General features: G+C 35.5%; 1 protein-coding gene across 6 annotated transcripts in view; it reads right to left on the bottom strand.

Moving 5' to 3' along the window:
• The window catches only part of JADE3 (jade family PHD finger 3), a 136,511-nt gene that overhangs the window by 27,513 nt on the left and 87,507 nt on the right, over positions 1 to 21,491 (bottom strand). For all 6 annotated transcript variants that reach the window (XM_016127791.2, XM_016127792.2, XM_016127790.2 and 3 more), the window contains 2 exons: positions 19,724 to 19,881; positions 2,370 to 2,560 (listed from right to left, as the gene is read on the bottom strand). In XM_016127791.2, the coding sequence (XP_015983277.1) occupies positions 2,370 to 2,560; positions 19,724 to 19,881 (349 nt within the window). The remainder of the gene's footprint in view (positions 1 to 2,369; positions 2,561 to 19,723; positions 19,882 to 21,491) is intronic.

Raw genomic sequence — 21,491 nt, 5'->3', positions numbered from 1 at the left:
TTTAACTTTTCTTAGTCTATAAAAAGTTTATATAGTGAATATTGATAAAACTAAACATTTTTCTGCTTGGGCAGACTAATGATTTTGTGAGAGCACATGTATTTATTCTAAAAGTTCATAAACTCAGAAATAATTCTCAAAATGACCCAAAACAAATTTATTCAAGTATTCTACTTAATTTGTAATATGAGATATCATAAGGAACTTTGAAATTCCACATAAATTACCTTTTCAATATTGTAAGTACTTATAAAACAAACAAACAAAAAACTAGGTAATGTTTCATTTTTCCATCCAAGACAAATGACACATTTTTTTTCTGGAGTTAAGAAGTATAGTGTTTGGTTATAAGAGCACCTGGATTCAAATTTTAACTTGACCTCATATTGATTATGTAAACTTTGACAAGTTATTTATCTTCTTTAGGGCTTAGTTTCCTTATCTATAAAATAAGGCTTATACCAAACTCACTAATTTCTAGTGAGGCTGAAATGAGGTAATATTCATACATTGCTTAGTATAGTGCCTGGTATATAGTAAGCACTCAATTTTTAAAATTTCTTAATTTGAATTTTAAAAATGCTTAATTTAATGTTGTTTTTAAATGTTTATTTTAAGCTCTTAGAAGCCTCACTACAATACCATGACTTAGCTAAAGGAATGCTTGAACTAAATCAATTCTCTTTTAAAATTTTTCCAAGCCTAAATGCAATGTGGTATCTTAGATGAGATCCTGGAACAGAAAAAGGTTATTAATAGAAAAATTGGTGATATCCCAATAAAACCTGGAATTTAGTTAACAATAATGTACCTGTGTTGGTTTCTTAGCTTTGACAAATGTACCACGTTAAAGTGAAAAGTTAACAGGGGAAACAAACTGTGTGAGGGGTATATGGAAACTGTACTAAAGGTACAACTTTTCTGTACATTTGAAACTATTCCTAAATTTTAAAAGTTTATTTTAAAAAACTCATTCAAAGAAAATTAACTGCAAAATGCCAAAGGGATCTTGTTATAAGGTAAGGACATGTTGAAGGCAGCAGTGTAATGACTGTAATGTATATGGATGTTATATGGTTCATAAACACCACACATCGAGCCATCAATCCACTTGATTATACCCCCATACTCTGATTTTCCCATTGGTCTTTTATTTTCTTCTCTTTGTGGTTCCTACCCTAAATTGACCTCCCTTCCTCTTAGAAGGCAAAGCAAGAGAAGACATAAAACAAAAAGTTTTAAAAGGAGGAAGTATTGGTTATTGGATAAGTACCGCCATTATGTCAAATTGGATTTAATACAATTTTAATTTTTTGTTTACATGCATTCAGATACCAACCTTGAAATAAAGAAAGAAGAAAAAAGAAAGAGATAGAGAGAAGAAGGAGGAGGGAGGAGGAGGAGGAGGAGGAGGAGAGGGAGGGAGGGAGGGAGGGAGGGAGGGAGGGAGGGAGGGAAGAAAAGGAAAACCACTGATCCTTGTAGTAACAATGAAAAAATGTGATTCAAACAAAAATGAATCCTTCACCATATCTCTTATGTAGAACTAAAAACCACCCATAATTCAACAGGCCCACTTGGACCAAAACACTGCTCAGATTGAAGACAGGTCAAAAAGAGTTGTGTATAAATATAAACTAAGTTTCTTTTTAGTCTAGGATTTCTCAGCACTGCTGGTATGGTTCTGTATGGCATACATTATCTTTAAAATTATTATTATTTTACTTAGAAGTTTTTTGTTTTTACTTCATTTTATTTTATTGTTGAGAACTGCATGACAACTCTAGAACTCACTGGAGGTAGCTAAGAACTACTTTGGGGATATTTCGCCCCAGGCCTGCCATTCTTCTTCTGAGCAGCAAAATTACAAGTCCTGCATTAAGGCATCCTGGTCACATCAACCTGTCAGTTGTAGTGGTGCTGCCTATGCTGAAGATGGAGTTTCTCTCCATGAGGATGAGATGGTAGAGGTGCTACTACCTTTGGCCCTGCTTACCAATATGAGTGCATTTCAGGTCTAAATGAGCAGTCAGTCTCAGAACAGTTCTCAAGTAGAAGTCTAATCAGCCATAATCAATCTCACACTCAGAAGTGGGAAACAGCCTCATGAAACCTAAATGCCATCCCTGATCTGTGCTATTCACTATGAACAAGGAAAGAAAAGGTCAGATTTAAATGTTATTGCTCTATTTCAATATGCTTACTTATGTATCTCAAGGTATGCCTTATTAAGATAAAATCAAAGAGAAAAATAAATGAAAAGGCCAGGAAAGAAGCCACAAGATGAAAGCAAGTTAAATGGTCCTGACAACTTAAAAAAAATCACATGTTGAGTCAAGGAACAACTTACTTGTGGGAATACAACTTACCCATTTCTGCAAGGTCTTCATTGAGCGACTGGAGCCAGAAGATGTCCATGTCGTCTAAGTCATAGCGGCACACAGATGCTGCCAGCTCCGTGATGTTGATATAGCCAGGCTCTGTGGTCTCTGGGTTGGAGCACTGGATATACTTCCGGGGCCGGATAAACAGAACATCCTTTACCTTCTCAGCTACAATCCTAGAAGAGCAAAAGAAAGACACCGATAACAATCAACATGACAGATTTGCACACACTGACTGGATGGGCCCAATAGCACTCAGATAATACAGTGGGGTTAAATGCTCTCTCTTTCTACCCTGTGGAAATCTCCTGTTCTGTGAACTTGGAGGCATGGTAAATCCTTTTCTAGAAAGCAAATGGTTTTACAAATTCAGTTTTGTCATCTGCTATGAAGACCGACTGCTAAGGAAATGCTCCCAGGTCTCCACTACTATTCATTGTAATAAAATGCAGCATTGGGTATTCTTGGTGCAGTGGCCACCAAGTTTATTTAGAAGGGGAAACCAAGGAAAGGGTGATGAACAAAGGCACAGACAGATTCCCTACAAGATAAATTTCAGCTCATGCTTTTCTGCCATGGAGGCAATATTGGATGGTGGTTGGTAAAGGTTACAGACTCCCACAAACCTGTTTTTTCTGCCACTCACTTGTATGGTGATCTTGGGTACTACTTAATTTCTATATGGTTCAGTTTTCTTAGCTAAAAAATAAGGTCGATGATGATAAATTATGATAAAATAATATCAAACTTTTAAGGCTACTATGAAAATTATATGAAATAAAATATGTAAAGTATTTAGCATAGTGTATAATAAAAATAAATGTTCGATAATGTCATTGTTTGTTTTATTTATTATTTTAGCCATTTATGTAGATGAGTTAAAGCCATGAAGCAACAAACTTACACAAACTTAAGGTACTTCCCAGCCATAAATGATAGTCATCATAAATCTAAGCCAGGTACATGATGGGATGAAAGATTCTTGCTCTTCCATTGACTTCTCCAGCAGGCCTGAGTAAACCCATATTTCCCCTCACTCCTTCTGACGCTTAAGAACCCAAGGCAAGGAAACCAAGCAAGGGAAGAAGCAGAAGTTTCTCACACCAATGGCCTATTCTACTAACAATGTTTTAGATGCTGCATGAAATATCAGTTAATATAACCAAGAGAAAACCTGGATTATTATTTTCTGGCAATTTTAAAGGACAAGGTGGACCATCTGAAAAAAGAGAGAAAGAAAAAGACATATATGTCACTATAAAATAATGAAAATTGTTTCTCTGAAAGGCTTCGGGAGCCAGTTTCTTTAGAGTTACTATATATAGAGAGGGACTCAATCACAAATGTATTCATATGAATACATATAAATACATATAGGTAAAGTCCACCCTGTAAATATAGAGTAAATATTTTCTTCTAAGCATTCTTCCAAAAGCTTACGATTCCAAATAATATATGCTGAATAAAGTTAGTAGCTACACATATTTGCATGTTAACTTTCCTACCATATGGAGTTTTTAAAGCCAAAGGCAACAAATATTTGAGGAAAAAAGCAGAACCCTAAAATATTAACTGAAGCTAAAAATTTGGTAACTGCTGTCAGAGGACTGCTTCCAGCTGAAATGAACCCAACTGAAAAGGACAAGACATGTATATGAATTCTCCAGAGACTATAAGATTAAATATACTGTGCTTTTTTGATGCATGGCATATGAGGTAATTTTAGAATATCTATTTTTTTCAAGAGTCATCTTTTTCTTAAAGGAAGAATATTTTGCTAATTATTCATCTCAACTGCCTCAAATTCTATGTGGAACAAGGTAGACTATAAATGTTTTTAAATTAATGTTTATTAAGCTTCTGGAAGAAAACAAAGGAGAATATCTTTATAATCTTGGGATAGGCAAAAATACTTTAAATAAGACACAAAAGCCATTCACCATAAAGAGATCAAAAAGCTTTTGTTTATCAACTATATATAATAAACTCTTACAAATCAATTAGAAAAAGACAGACAATCCAATTAAAAACTGGACAAAATCTTAGACACTTGACAACTAAAGCTATCTAGATGGCAAGAAAACTTTTAAAAGTTTCTCAATTTCATTAGTTATCATAGAAATGCAAATTGAAATCAATCACTATTACCCACCAGAATGGCTAAACTTGAAAACTGACCAAAACCTGATAATACTAAATGTTCATAAGGAAGTGGAGCAAAGAGACCTCTCATACACTGCTGGTAGGTTTGTGAATTCGGACAACCAGTTTGGCAAACTATCTGGCAGTAGATATTATAGCTGAACATATACATACTACATTACCTAGCAAACCCATTCCTAGAAATATACTTAACATAAAGTACACATGTCTACCAAAAGATGAAGAAAAATTGTCCATATTAGCATTTTTCATTAATATATAGCTGAACACTGGAAGTAATCCAAACATCTATCAAGAGCAGAATGGATAAATAAAATGTGGTATATTCACCCAATGGAATATGACCTAGAAGTGAAATTTAATGATTGACTACGTGCAACAGCATGGATGATCTCACAACCACAGTGATAAACAACATGAAGTTCAAAAACTGGAGAAATAATCACCTATGGTGATAGAAGTCAGTTTGTGGGCAGGAACAGAAGGAGGGTTTCTAGGGTGTTGGTAATGTTCTATTTCTTTATCTGAGTGGCAGTTAAATGAGTATATTTAATTCACTGAGTTATAGATTTCTGTGTATATATTATACTTCAAAATAAAATTTATAACAATGATGATATTATCTCTTACTTTTTCATATGTATACTTTCATATGTAACTAAAGATATAAATCTAAGGACTGAGTCTGACGAAAAGATTATAAACTGAACCAGTAACACCGAATGAGAAAGAACGTATGGGTAAAGTTAACACACACTCATAGGAGAAATTCTTGTTATTTATCATGATAAGAGGAGAAGGTCTATGAGAATTAGTGAAGAAAATATTACTTTGAAATTTTAAAAATGAAGCTTTAATATCTTTAAGTACATATAACATTATTACCGCTGGAGGAAATCCTAGGATTTTCCCTGGGTAATTTTCTTCCCTGGCCACTATACACTAGGGTAACAGAGATGCTCTTTGAATGGTCAGTAGACTACTGATCAAATCAGTAAAAGCTCACAAGCCCAGAGGTCTAAGAAATTTTGTTAGAATGATGTAGTACGTGCAGTTTTCAATTTGGATGCTTGAGTGTAAATGAATGTTGTAATAACTTTCTGGATGACTGACCCTTGGTGAAAGAACCCACAACCACACCTGCTTAGCCCTGTAGAAAGAAGGCCTATCCACCTGCTACTCCTCAGAGTAGGCCAACTACCTGCTATCTCTGGCCCATGTGAACACTGCTGTGACACTGAGGAGGCATTAAAAAGGAGCTGCAACCACTCTAACCTTACCTATGGCCTCTTTTGGTGTCTTACACACAGTGGGTCTTCAGTGTATCTTCAATTGATCTAAATCTCTAGGCAAGTAGAGACTATGCATCATTTCCCAATGAGCGGATTAGAAACATTTGTGAACAGCACAGATATTGCACAAATACTATATAACATCATGTTTTTTTTAAAGGCTGGAAATAAATGTCTTAAAAGCTAACTAAATAGGAGACCCTTTTAGTAATGTCTCTAGGAATAGTTTCCCAAGATGTCCTTTGCTAATCTTTCCATTTGAGGCTACCACTTCTCTACCAGACTCCATGCTTCATCTATTAAACAGGATAATTATAATCTCTGTGACGGATGTAGTTTTAAAATCCCACATGCTCTTCTATGTGACTTTGCCACTCCCACATCAAGTGGTAAAATCTTTTTCCCCTCCCTGATTGCAGAGGAGGGGAAAAAGATTTTACCACTTGATGTGGTAAAATCTTTTTACCCTCCTCTGCAATCAGGGAGGGCTTGTGAGTGTTTTTGCCAATGGAATACGGCAGAAGTAATGCTATGAGAGTTGTCAAGGCTTGGTCATAAAAGGGAATATAGCTTTCACCTTGTTTGCTGGAACATGTGCATGTGGAGCTATGCCTAAGGTCTATAAAAAGTCTGCCTATACTAACATCATGCTGTGAGGAAGCCAAACCACATGGAAAGGCCACGTGCAGTCCTTATGACATTTCAGTCCAGGTGACAGACATGTTAGTGAATACGCCTGCAGATGATTCCACCCCTAGCTGCTGAGTCATCCCCAAACTGCAAGTCTTAGATGAGGTCTAGGTACTGTACAGCAGAAAGATGCCATCTTTACTGTGCTGTCTGAATTCCCAACCCACAAAATCCATGAATATGATAACATAGTTTCTTGATGCTGCTAAGTTTGGGGATAACAGTAAAAACAGGAAAAAACAATTTATATAATAATAGTACTGAAAAAACTGCCAAAAGACTGCTTTAAATTTTAAATAAAAGTGTATATGAAAGTCTCTGTACACTGTGCTCTGTACTGATTCTCATAATTGAAAGGAAGAATGGTAGGAGACTGCTGCTGGCTAAAATGGAATGGAAAAGGAGGTGTGGGAAGACTGGGTCAAGGAGAGTAGGGGAGGTAAGAGAGGCATGGTGATAGAATACAGCAGTGGGGTGGAAGGCAGGCAGGCTTGTGCTCCCATTTACCATTAGAGGATGTTCTTCCTTTGATTTACTGTATGAAATCTAAATTATCTTTTGAAAGTAGATCCAAGAGGATCTCCTTTAACATTGAATATGGGGTATGAGGTAATGAAGAATCAAAGATGACTAAGAATTCTGGCCTGAAAGACTGAAAATCAGAGTTACAACAGAAAAGGATGGATCTACCATAAGTTAAATGTGGAAAACTATAGGTAGAACTAGTTTGGGAAGAAGAACAGTATTTCGGTTTGGGCCATTTTAAGTCTGAGGTATCTACTGCACTTCCAACTGGAAAGGTTGAACTAGTCATTATATATTTGAGTCTGGAGTTTAGTGAAGAAAGTACTGCTGTCCGCAGCCCAGTCCAACTTTTACATTCCAAGAAGAAATAAGGGCCTGTCTGAAAATCTAATTAGTCCCCCTTTCAGTATCATTAACGACCCAGAAGAATAAGATGATATATTGTTAAGTGAAAAAATCAAGAACATTCTCATTTATTTATGTATACATACATGTGTATAAGTATATATACTGTACAGTTAATGTTTTGTATTCTAATGATTATTTTTACAATAAGTCAGTAATTCATCTAGTTTTAAAAACACACCCAGTAGGTACATAATTAACTACTTGTGTGCCAGACATCTTATAATGCATACTTCCTTTCAATCAAACATGAAGCATTGTTTTCCTTCCATTCAAACCTTATTGCAATAGAAACTAATTTAAATATCCAAATGAAAACCTACAAAAAACTATCTGAAGCTTGTTTATTACTGACTAGAGTCAAAATCATCCAAAGTCCATCTGAAAACATGTAATGGGGTCAATACTTTATTTGCTGAACTTTCAAAAAATTCCTTGTGGTAGTAAACTTATCTAAGTAGCTGTAACTTAAAGGGCAAGCTGGCTCTGTAATTCTCTGTACCCCTTCCCTCAATCACTACATACACACACTACACTATGAGATAAGAGAACTGCAGACAGGACAATGGAACAGAGGGAAAAACCTAACCTGAAAGCCAAAACAAAATTATGAAAGGTGCTCCATCTACTCGATTGTATTTTTTTTCTTTTTCAGTTATCATAGCACAAATAGAATAATTCTAGCACCCCAGGATTAGGTCAATTAATTTACATGTGTTCAAAATTACTTTTAAGTCCATTAGGAAATAAAATTCTGATGTATTTGAAAGTCTTGTGAATTAAGTAATAAAAAGCAAGTGTTTACTTTGGTTTTATTAGTATTTAAGCATCCCTAGCTGATTGATTAATCTGTCTGTAGGCAATAAGACAAGTAACACGAATATAAACATTAAAATATTACTATTGTGATATTGAAGACAGTCACAAATCCCTTGATAGTTCCATTGAGAGGTAGGGTCTACTTCCCTCCCCTTCAGTCTGGGAGCTCTCTGTAACTGCTCTAATGAAGGATTGTGGAATACTGTGCCAGTTACTGAGTCCAGGCCTTGAGACTAGCAGCTTCCACCTCTTATCTCTTGGAATACCCACTCCTGGAGCCCAGAGGTGGCATGTAAGAAGTCAGATTATTCTGCTGAGAGACCATGTGGAGAGGTCCTAAGACAATCTGAGAATCTGGGCAGTGCAGATCATAGCATCAACTGCCATCAGTGTTATAGTAGTGAATAAAATCAGTAAGATTCCTGTGCTGATGTGGGGGTGAATTTGTGATACCACTGTAAAGAGTAGTGGAGAAATGTTATGTGTTCACCAAACCCTGTTTCCTTTCTCATTTAGGCACATAGCAAGACTTCATTCTCCAGCCTCCTTTGCAGTTAGGTGGGCCATGTGAATGAGTTCTGGCTTATGGCATAGTCTGGCTGCCTCCACCTCCCAAATCTACTACATAACCCTTCACACTGTCTCTTTTTTTCCTGCAGACTGGATTTAGGGGTGGAGAAAGGAGTGGGAAAGGACTTAGCAGGTAGAGGAGCCACTAGTAAAAAACAAAACAAAACAAAACCAGAGTCTCTGACTGACTACAAGGTGAAGAAGTGACCCACATCTCAAACCAAACCCATATTGGATGGAGACATGTACAAGAAATGAAACCTTCATTGTGTAAAAAGATGCTGAGGCTTGTGGGGATGTCTGTCATAGCAGTTGGCCTATCTTGACTAATAAATAATGGTAAAGAATTGTTTCCCAACATTTTTAGACATATTTTAACTTAAATAAAAATAACTATTGTATTAAATTCATTAAATTTATCTAACAGATTTATATTTTAGAATATTTTCTCCAGAGAAGTGAGATTTCTATCCATAGAAAATAACTAATTAGGATTTAACAAACTACGGTGGAGGAACCAATCCAAAATAATGTATTAAAGATTTCTGTTTTTACATTCTGATACTTTTTATATGCTATTGTAAACTGCTATAACATCCTGTATTGAAAAATTTTAACACAGAATTAAGAAATGTCATCATGCTTTCAATGCACACTAATTTGCAATTTTTAAAATTTTGGATCTAACTCTAGGTGGTGAACACACAAAGCAATATATAAATGACTCTGTTGAATGATACACTTGAAACTTATTTTTGTTAAATAATGTCTCCTCAATAATGTTTAATAAAATAAAATTTGGAAGACAGGAAGAAATTTTACAATTGAATAATTATTAATTAACATTTCTTTATAGGAAAGCAATACATGATCACTGATGATATTAGTTTTAAATCTAAAAGCAATCATTGCAAGGGTTTATTATAAAACATTTATGTTAGTTTAGATTTGGAAGTTATGGCAGAAGAAAACTTTAATTTGTGGCTTTGAGAATAAAGCTAACTTTTTTGGAATTTTTATAATAGTTTTTTTCAGCCAAACTGACAACATGTGCCAGAGAGCAAGATCTCAAGTGTTCCCAAAGCTACAACTATCTTTTACTTTAAAAAACTGTTTAAAAATTATTTCAATAGTGTTAATAAACAGTTATCACACACCTCCTTAACTTCTCTAGTTTTGAAATCTATGAAAAAAAAAACAACAAAGACGTACAAAAAACCCATTAACATAAAAAGTTATAAAATTATCCAATAAAAAGAAACATAAATGGTGTTTTGCCATAAAGTGGGAAAAAAGTAACATATTTGTTAGAGTTAAGCATAAAGCAGAGAAATTAACATCTTAGTTCAAAACAAGAAAAACTTGAAGTCACCTTGGTGAATTTGTGAAAGACGGGATTTGAAAAAAATAGAACTGGGATTTCTTGGTGATTCAAGAACTGTTTTCTTCCACAGCAGTCTTGTTTATTAGTGACTCATAAAACCAAGGTGTGTGGGGTCAGGGTATATAGCATCTATGACTTTCAAAAAGTAAGCTGCTCAACAAATGAACCTGGGACACCTAAATATCCACATGCAAAGGAAAGAAGTTGAATCCCTAATACCTTATATCACATACAAACATTATGTGAAATGGATCAAAGACCCAGATATAAGAGATAAAACTAAAAATTCTTAGAAAAAAATGAGTGTAAAGTTTCATGATCTTGATTTAGGCAATGATTTCTTAGATCTCACACCAAATGGATAAGCAACCAAATGAAAAAAATAGAAAAACTAAACATCATCAAAATTAAAAACTTTTGTGCCTCAAAGGACACTACCAAAAAAGTAAAAAGACAACCCACAGAATGAAAGAAAATATTTGCAAATCATATAATTAATACAAGATTTGTATCCAGAATATGTAAATAACTTTTCCAACTCAACAATAGACAGTCCAATTTTTAAAATAGGTAAAAAAAAATCTGAAATCTGTATAATTTCACCAAAGGAGAGATATACAGGAGGAATGCACTATATAAAAATGGGACATTATGGAGACTTAGGAAACATAGTGGAGTGAGATATATCCCCAGATCTCTCTGCCCGAAACAACAAGCTGAACATCTAAAACTCAAAAAAATAAAAGACCCAAACTGCACAATAGCATGTCTGAGCATGGGATCTGTGCATAAGAGCTACCACAGATCAGAAGCCCGTGAGTCGGGGGTGGGCCAGTAGAAATAAAGAAGCTGCCTCTTAGAGTCTCTGGAGCTACATATAGGCGGAGGGGGAGGGGAGAAAGAGCAGCAAGTTCCCTCAACAGTCCTGCCTGGGAGACCTATGAGTCCCCGTGACTGGTGGCAGGGCCCAGTTATCAGGACAGAAAGCAGAGAAGCCAGACAGCAGCAACACAACAGTTGATTTTTAGCAGCCGTGCTTGAAAAACTGAAGCTGAATCACAGCCCCCAATCTCCAACCCAGAGGACCCCTCCCACCATGCCCTCTGAGACCAAACACCATTGAGCCCCAAGGGACTATGAGCAAAAGCTACCAAAACTGTTGCTAACACTGACAGGGACTAAATCTGAGGGTAGTGAGCATGATTAAATATCTACCAGAAAATAAAAAGGCATTTTTAAGGTTTTATATAAAGCAGGGATCCAAGAGGCTTAGATGCCACTACTGGAAACCAAAAGGAAAGCTCCTTCTTTGCAGCAGGCTAAAGCGAGACCTTTATATAATAAATCTTCTTTCTGGAAAAACAGCAGAATACACTTCCATTAAGGCCCAGGTGGAGAAATAGCCCATTAAACACGATGAAAAACCAAGTTGACAAGGCATCTCAGAAAGAAAGAAAAAAATCTCCAGAAAATAAACTTACAGACACAGAAATCTGCAATTTAAGTGACAGAGAATTCAGGATGGTACTTCTGAAAAAACTCAGCAAATTGTGAAATGAGTCATATCAACAGTTTCAGGAATTGTAAAAAAACCTAGATGAGTGGAGCAAGAAGATTGAAACCTTCAAAAAGAATCAAATAGAACTTCTGGATATGAAGAACACACTGCAAGAGTTGAAAAATGAAATACCAAGCTTGGGAAAGAGTTGACCAAATGGAGGAAAGGATCTGTGATATTGAAGATAGAAATCTAGAAATAAACCAGAAAGAAGAAGAGAGAAAGCAAAGAATGAAAAATAATCAAAGAGAAATACAAGAACTAGCTGATACCACCAGAAGAGGAAACATAAGAATAATGGGCATTATTGAAAATGAGGAAAAGAAACAGGGACTAGAAAGCATTTTCGGACAAATAGTTGACGAGAATTTCCCAAATCTAAGGAATAAGCTGGAGCTTGGAATTCAGGAAGTCAATAGAACAACCAATTATCTCAACCTAAAAAGCCTGTCACCAAGACACATTGTATTAAAATTAATAAAAATCAACGTCAGAGACAGAATTCTCAGGGCAGCCAGGGAGAAGAAAACTGTAACTTATAAAGGAAAACCCATTAGATTACCCTCGAACTTTTCAGCACAAACCTTACAAGCCAGAAAGGAATGGAATCATATATTTAGACTATTAAGTGAAAGGAACTACCAGCCTAGAATAATGTATCCAGCTAAGCTCTCCTTTAGATATGAAGGAGAAAATAAGACCTTTCCAGACATAGAAAAATTGAGGGAATTCTCCACTATGAGGGCTGCACTACAGGATATAATGAAAGGGGTCAGCTCACCTAAAACAAAATGACAAAAAAAACATAATTAGGAGTTAAGTGACTATCAGGCAAATAGATGCAGAAGAGTGCAACCCTTACTGAGAACAGGGCACTATAGGCTTAAATAATAGGAAGAGAATTGTTAAAACAAGATAGTAATGAATGTTCAGCATACATAGCGAAAAACTGAGACAACAATGACTGAAAAGGAGAGGATTCAAAGATTCAAATTCACAAAGGGGAATGGAGATAAGGCATATATAGAAGAAAAGAGATGACAGTGTGTGTGTGTGTGTGTGTGTGTGTGTAAACTATCCTTTACATATTCGTAATGGTAACCACACACAGAAGATTCAGTAGGGTAGAGTATACCATAAAACAAAAAGAACCAGATGCAAAAACCACAAAAACCAACTAAAATAAAGGAAACAAACACAAGGACAAGGAAGCAATGAAACACTGAGCTACCAGAAAGCAAAAGATAAATGTGTATAAGAAGATCTCCTATTTCAATAATCACCCTAAATGTAAATGGACTAAACTCACCAATAAAAAGGCACAGAGTTGCAGAATGGATCAAGAAACAAAATCTAACCATATGCTGCCTCCAGGAGACACATCTCAGCTACAAAGACAAATACAGACTCAAAGCGAAAGGGTGGAAAATGATATTTCAGACAAATGGCATTTAGAAAAAAGCAGGAATAATGGTACTAATATGGAATGAAATAGACTTTAAAATAAAAAAGGTAAAGAAAGATACCGAGGGACACTCTATAATGATAAAGGGAATCATGTACCAAGAAGACATAACACTTATTAATATCTATGCTACCGATTAGGGACACTTATTAATATCTATGCTACCAATTAGGGAGTCCCAAAACATGTAAAGCAATTACTAACAGAACTAAAGGGAGAAACAGACTAAAACACTATAGTTGTAAGGGGCGTAAATACCCCACTGTCAGATATGGACAGATTATCCAAAGAGAAAATCAGTAAGAAAATAACATCCTTAAATGACACATTAGACCAACTGGACATAACTAGCATTTACAGAGCCTTTCATCAGTAAACAGCTGCTTATACTATCTTCTCTAGTGCACATGGAACATTCTCAAAAATCAACCACATACAGGGACACAGAGATAGCCTCAACAAATATAAGAGGGTTGAAATGATACCAACCATATTCTCTGATAATAATGTTTTGAAACGAGATCAACTGCAAAAAAGAAATCAGGAAGAACCACAAATACATGGAGATCAAACAACATGTTACTGAAGAAGAACTGGGTCAGAAGAGAAATAAAAAGAGAGATCAAGAGCTACATAGAAATGAAAGATAATGATAGTACAAGATATCAAAACTTGTACGACATGGCAAAAGCGGTCATAAGAGGAAAGTTCTTATCATTACAGGCCTATCTCCAAAAATGAGAACAGGCCCAAATAAACAACCTAATGCTTCATCTTAAAAAACTAGAAAAGGAAGAACAAATGAAGCCTAAAGTTAGCAGAAGAAAGAAATCATCAAAGTTAGAGCAGAAATAAAGGAAATTGAAAACAAAAAAACAATAGAAAAAATAAATGCAACAAAGAGCTGGTTCTTTGAGAAGGTTAATAAAGTTGAGAAACCCCTGACTAGACTCACTAAAGAAAAAAGAGAAAGGACACAAATAAACAAAATCAGGAAAGAAAGAGGAGAAATTATGACAGACACCTCAGAAATACAAAAAATCATACAAGAATACTATGAAAAAGTATATAATACCAAATTTAATAACCTAGAAGAGATAGACCAGAACTTAGAATAATACAACCTTTCTAGATTGAATGAAGATCTGGAAAATCTAAATAGACTTATCAGCAGTATAGAAATTGAAGCAATCATCACAAACCTACCAAAACATAAAAGTCGAGGACCAGATGGCTTCACCAATGAATTCTACCAAACACTCAAAGAAGATTTAATACCTGTTCTCCTCAAACTCTTCCAAATAATCGAAGAGGAGACAATACTTCCCAATTCTTTTTATGAGGCCAATATTACTCTGATACCAAAACCTGGTGTAGATAACACACAAAAAGAAAACTACACACCAATATCGCTCATGAACACAGATGTAAAAATCCTAAATAAGATACTGGCGAACCAAATACAGCAACATATTAAAAAGATTATACACCACGATCAAGTGGGCTTCATCCCAGGGGCACAGGGATGGTTCAACATATGCAAATCAATTAATGAGATATACCACATAAACGAATTAAAAAGTAAGAATCATATGATCATCAATAGAGGCAGAAAAAGCCTTCCACAAGATACAGCATCCATTTATGATCAAAACACTTAACAAAATTGATATAGAAGTAAAGTACCTTAACATAATAAAGGCCACCGATGACAAACCCTCAGCCAACATTATACTTAATGGCGAGAAACTAAAAACCTTTTAAGATCAGGAACAAGGCAAGGCTCTCCAGTATCGCCACTGTTGTTCAGCATAACATTGGAGGTCCTAGTGAGTGCAGTCAGGCAAGAGAAAGTTATAAAAGGCATCCAAATCGGGAAAGAAGAAGTAAAACTGTCACTATTTGTGGATGACATGATTCTCTATATAGAAAACCCTAAAGACTCCACAAGAACACTACTAGAAACAATAAGCAAATACAGTAAAGTTTCTGGATACAAAATCAACGTTCAAAAATCCATAGTATTCCAATACTCTAATAATGAAGCATCAGAAAAAGAAGAGGAAAATAATTTCTTTTGCAATGTCAACAAAAAGAATAAAATACCTAGGAATAAATCTAACAGAACATGTAAAGACCTATATAATGAAAACGACAAGACTCTATTAAAAGAAATCGAAGAAGATACGAAAAAAAATGGAAAGATATTCTGTGTTCTTGGATTGGAAGAAATCAACATAGTTAAAATGATCGTATTACCTAAAGCATTATACAGATTTAATGCAATCCTTATGAAAATTTCATCAGCATTTTTAAAAGAAATGAAACAAAAATTGATCAGCTTTGTATGGAAGCACAAAAACCCCAAATTCCCAAACCATCCTGAGAAAAAAGAACGAGGCTGGAGGCATCATTCTGCCCGACTTGAAGCTATACTACAAAGCATCAGTAATCAAAACGGCATGGTTTTGGCAGCAAAATAGACACACGGACCAGTGGAACAGAATCGAGAGTCCAGAGAAGTAAACCCATATTTATACAGGCAAATAATTTTCGACGAAAAAAAGCCAAAAACATACAGTGGAGAAAGGAAAGCCTCTTTAATAAGTAGTGCTGGGAAAATTGAAAAACCACCTGCAAAGGAATGAAACTAGACTGTTGTCTATCACTGCACACCAAAATTAACTCGAAATGGATTAAGGACCTGAATATAAGACCTGAAACAATAAAATGCATAGAAGAAAACACAGGAACTAAACTCAAGGACCTTGGACTTTAAGAGGATTTTATGAATTTGACCTCAACGGCAAGAGAAGTAAAGGCAAGACTAAATGAATGGGACTACATCAAACTAAAAAGCTTCTGCTCAGCAAAAGAAATTGTCAACAAGGTAAAGAGATAATCATATCAATGGGAAAATGTATTTGCAAGTAATAAGGGCCTAATATCCAAAACATACAAAGAACTCATATGACTGAATAACAACAAAAAAACAAACGATCCAGTCAAAAAATGGGTAGGGGACTTGAATTGACACTTCTTCCTAGAGGACATACAAATGGCCAACAAACATATGAAAAGATGTTCAACATTGCTAGCTATTAGGGAAATGCAAATCAAAACCACAATGAGATATCACCTCACACCTGTTAGAATAGCTATAATCAACAGCACAAGTAATAAAAATGGTGGAGAGGATGCAGAGAAAAAGGAACCCTCATACACTGCTGGTGGGACTGTAAATTGGTACAGCCAGTATGGACAACAGTATGGAGGTTCCTCAAAAAAGTATATGATCCAGCAATCCTCTACTGGGTATTTATCCCAAAGACTTGAAAACCCATATCAGAAAAGATATTTGCACACTGATGTTCATAGCAGCATTATTCACAGTGGCCAGGTCATGGAAGCAACTGAAGTAGCCTATGATAGATAATTGGCTACAGAAGCTGTGGTACATAGATACAATGGAATATTACTCAGCCATAAGAAGAGATGAAATACTGCCATTTGCGACAACACGGATGGACCTCAAGATAATCATGCTAAGCGAAATTGTATTAACCAATGTTACTTCAATAAACTTACTAAAAAATGGGACATTATGGAACTGCTGATAGGGAACTTTGTCACCTTATTTCTTAAAAGGTCAGATTTTCAGTAGCTAAAGCCATCCATTCCAAAGTGAATATGATAAAGAAGTGAACTGAGATGATACACTTTGGCTGTTTGAATAGTAGCATTTCACAGGAAGAAAGGAAAAGATATTTTCTGACCACATAACGGCTGCTTCTTTTTATAATAAAGCAGAAAAGTTCTTTTCAAAAATAATATACGAATGGCTAATAAGTACATGAAGAAGAGACGTTCAACATTATTAGCCATCGAGCAAATGAAAATCAAAACCACAATGATGTATACTTCATACCCATGAGGATGGCTATAATCAACATGTGAAGACATAGAGAAAATGGAACCCTTATACATGGCTTGTAAAATGTGGTATATTTATACCATATTATTTGGCCATAACAAGTAACACATTAAAACATGGATGAATCTTGAAAACATTATGCAGAGCAAAGGAAGTCAGACTCAAAAGGCCACATATTGTATGATTCCATTTATATAAGAGGTCCTTAACAGGCAAATCCATAGATAGAGAAGATAGATTTACTGGCAGTTATGGATTGAATTGTGTCCTCCCAAAATTCATATGTTGAAGTCTTAACTCCCAGGATGACTATATTTGGAGTTGTGGCTTATCTATAAGAAGATAATGAAAGTTAAGTGAGGTCACAAAGGTGGGGACCTAATCTGACAGGGTTGCTGTCCTTATAAGAGGAAGAAGAAAAAAGAAGAGGAAGAGACACCAGATATCTTTTTTCATTCACACAGAGGAAAGGCCATGTGAGGATATAGAGAAGGTGGCCATTTACAGGCCAGGAAGAAAGGCTTCACTGGACACCACCCCTGACAGCAACTTGATCTTGGACTTCTTGCCCTCAAACTGGAATTACATAGTGGTGATACTTTCATAACTCCAAATATATTAAAAACCAGTATACAGTTTAAAGGAGTGAATTTTATGGTATGTGAATTCTTTCTCAATAAGAAACACCAATTATATCTCAGTTTTAAAAAAAATCTAAAAAAAAAGCAAGCTGCATGTTTATAAAAGCCCATGGTGGTCATGGACAAACTTGGAACTTGACCTGAGGAACTTAGTGAAATCCTCCTACCTCCTACTTTCCTATTTTGATTTACAATATCATTCAGTAGTTGTAATGCATGTCCGCTTACACTAAACTCTTTCAATTAAGTGACTGATGAAGTAAAAAAACCTTTTTACTTTCAGACAGGAAAGGTAAGTGGTTAAAATGGGAGGTTCGGCCTTTCTTATTGGCTCTTGTTTTTATGCCCTTCCTATCCTCATCTTTGTTTTTCTTACCATAATATTTTTTCCCTTCTTCACAAATTTTCTTTCCCAACATCCACCCATTTTCCTGTTTGCTTCCTTTGTCTTATTCTCTTTACAACAATAAATGTGTATTGAAAAAGTACTCTTTGACAGTAGGGGTTTTGCTGTGAGGTAGCTTATAGTCATAGCTTGTCTTTCTTTTCTCTTCTACTGCTTTCTATGTGGCCTCCTCCACTGACACCACAGGGAGGGGGTGCATTCATTACCACTGGACAGTGGTGAAAGTCCTGACTTTCTACTAAGTTTTCTCTGATACCACCTTAGATGGGATGGGGATGGATGAATCATTACTGCCAGGTTGAGGTGGAAGTCTAGGCTATCCACTGTTACTGCTATGATATATAAAAATACTGACAGCAAGGATATGAAAATGCCTGACTCTTGTGTTCATTCATGATGCTGTTCTGATTTTTAGGAAGCAGAAGATGATGTCCATGATGATGAGCTAGTAAGACTCAGGATATGTGTTGGGCAAGAGTATAGAGTTTTCCTTAACAGAGCATGGACAGTCTCTGTGGGTGGGATGGCCTGGGCTTGGGTTTCTAGAAGTGAATTAACAAGCATTTCTGGAGTATGACTAGGACTTAAGAACCTGGTACTAGGAACAGAGAATTCAAGGATGTGACCTCTGTCTTTTAAGAACATAGTATGTACTAGAAATAGATAGATACATAATTTCTCATAGTAACTAGCAGGTCCCATCAGCCTCTTTATCTGTTGCTATCCCTTTCCTCCTGTTCTTCACTCAGTCGCTCAGTTAGTCATTCACTCGCTCGCTCACTCATACGTACACTAAGACTTATACCAAGCATTTTGTTTCATGCCAGTTTTTGTGTAAAGCACTGGGAACACAAAGACCAGTAAGGAAAAATGGCTTCCAAAACCAGTCATTACTTCTGAGGAGCTGAACTTACTACTTCCTCTGGCAGGAAAATCCTTTTCCCTTTCCACAAAACCAAAGTCTCGTCTTAAACTTTCTTCTCAAGTCTTTGCAAATGAAGGCTATGTGCTTATACTAAACCCAATTATTCCAGTTATCTCCTTTCATTTATGTTTATGCATTTAAAAATTCTAAATATTTAGCCCTCTATTTATAGATTCTATCACTATAAGGCCCCTATTATAATGAAGCGACTTCTCATGGGGTTATGTATTATTAGGGTTATTACAGGATTATGTATCTCTCCAAAGACTAATAAACACTACCGATTGTTGAGTCAGACTTGCAAATCCTGGTCTCCAAAATCTTATAATTTCATATTGGATTTCAAATAGCACATATATCCCTAAATAAATGAGCTTAATTTTAACTACTAATCTATCCTAGTCTGGCATAATCTGCCACTGGTCTGAGTGAACTAGTGAACATGGTATATGGCTTTCTATTAGAAATGTATAATTAGCCACTCAAAGTCTCTCCCTAAGCAGCATACAGGTAACCATTAGAACATTCATTCTTTAAGTCGAAGGTATAAACATACAAATACCTGACAGAAGGCTGTGGAACACTGTCTGGACTGGCTGGTACCTGGACTCCCTTTTCCCATTCTTCTTTCCATGTATCCGTAAAGAGGTAATAGCTGTCAGGATTAATGTGTTGAGAATCTGACAGTTTCATGGCACTGATGAGGTCCTTCCGGAATACCTGGGAAGACATTGCACACACTTTGAGAAGACCATCACTAAGGAACTAACATAATTTAATGCTCTTTTAAAAAGACCATCCCCACCCACTCTATATTTCAATAAGAGAAACATCTCTAACTTCCTAAATGGCCAGAATAACTTCTATTTGGAAGAGGACTGAAGTGTTGATAGGGAAGCAAGTTTGTTCCTGATCTAATAAATAGTAAAGGGGTCCTTCTTGAATGATTTCTTTGGGATCCTTGAATTTAAATTAATAATATAGGTTACTTCAAAACAGTTTGTAGAAAACAAACAATCCTTTTTTTTTAAGAGGATTTTTGTAAGAGTTTATTGGAACCAAACAGAAGACATAAGCTGGGGAGCAAGATCTCAAGTGTTCTTAAAACAAACAATCCTTAACTCTCTTAAATTAAGCAAAAAGTATTCTCCAATAACATAATTGATTATTTAGCCATCACCTTATTTTTTAATTATTTACTTAGAATAATTTTAGACTTAGATAAGTTGCAAAAACAAAAAAAAAATAAATAAATGAGACTAAAAACTAAAAATCTTCTGAATAGCAAAAGAAACCTTCAACAAAATGAAGAGGCAACCAACCGAGTGGGAGAAGACATTTGCAAATATCTCTGATAGGGGGCTAATACCCAAAATATATAAAGAACTCATATAACTCAAGAAAAAAAAACAATTCAATTAAACAATGGACAGAAGACCTGAATAGTTACTTCTCCCGAGAAGACATACAAATGATCAAGAGACATATGAAAAGATGCTCAACTTTAGTAGCTATTAGGGAAATGCAAATCAAAACCACAATGCAATACCTCCTCACATCTTTTAGAATGGCTACTATCAACAAGACAAGTAATAACAAGTGTTGGAGAGGATGCAGAGATAAAAGAACACTCATACACAGCTGGTGGGACTGAAAATTGGTATAGCTACTATGGAAAACAGTATGGAGGTTCCTTAAAAAATTAATTGTAGAATTACCATATGACCCAGCACTCCCTCTTCTGGGTATCTACTCAAAAAATTTCAAAACATTTATAAGCAAAGATATATGTATCCCTATGTTCATTGCAGCATTATTCATGGTGGCCAAGACATGGAAACAACCGAAGTGTCCTTCAATACATGGGTAGATAAAGAAGCTGTGGCCCATATATACAATGGAATATTATTCAGCCATAAGAAAAGATGAATACTGCTATTTGTGACAACATGAATGGATCTTGAGATTATCATGCTAAATGGGATTAAGTCAGAAAAAGTTGAGAATCATATGATCTCATGCATATGTGGGATATAAAACTAAAAACAACAAATGAACAAGAGAAACAAAAACCCATAGACACAGACACCAGTTTAGTGGTTACCAGAGAGAAAGGAGGGAGAGGAGTAGGTAAATAAGGGTAAAGGGGGTCACATATATGGTGGCGGAAGGAGATCCAACTTTGGGTGGTGAACACATAATGTGATATACAATGATGTATTATTGAACTGTATATTTGAAACCTATATAATTTTATTAACCAATGTCACTCTAATAAATTTAATAAAAATAAAATAAAAAAATAAATTGAATGTCCTGATGCAAAAAAA

The sequence above is a fragment of the Rousettus aegyptiacus genome, unplaced genomic scaffold, assembly GCF_014176215.1.
Source record: "Rousettus aegyptiacus isolate mRouAeg1 unplaced genomic scaffold, mRouAeg1.p scaffold_m13_p_9, whole genome shotgun sequence".
Taxonomy (NCBI): Eukaryota; Metazoa; Chordata; class Mammalia; order Chiroptera; family Pteropodidae; genus Rousettus; species Rousettus aegyptiacus.
The sequence above is the reverse complement of the archived record's forward strand: the minus strand, read 5'-3'. Positions and strand labels throughout refer to the sequence as shown.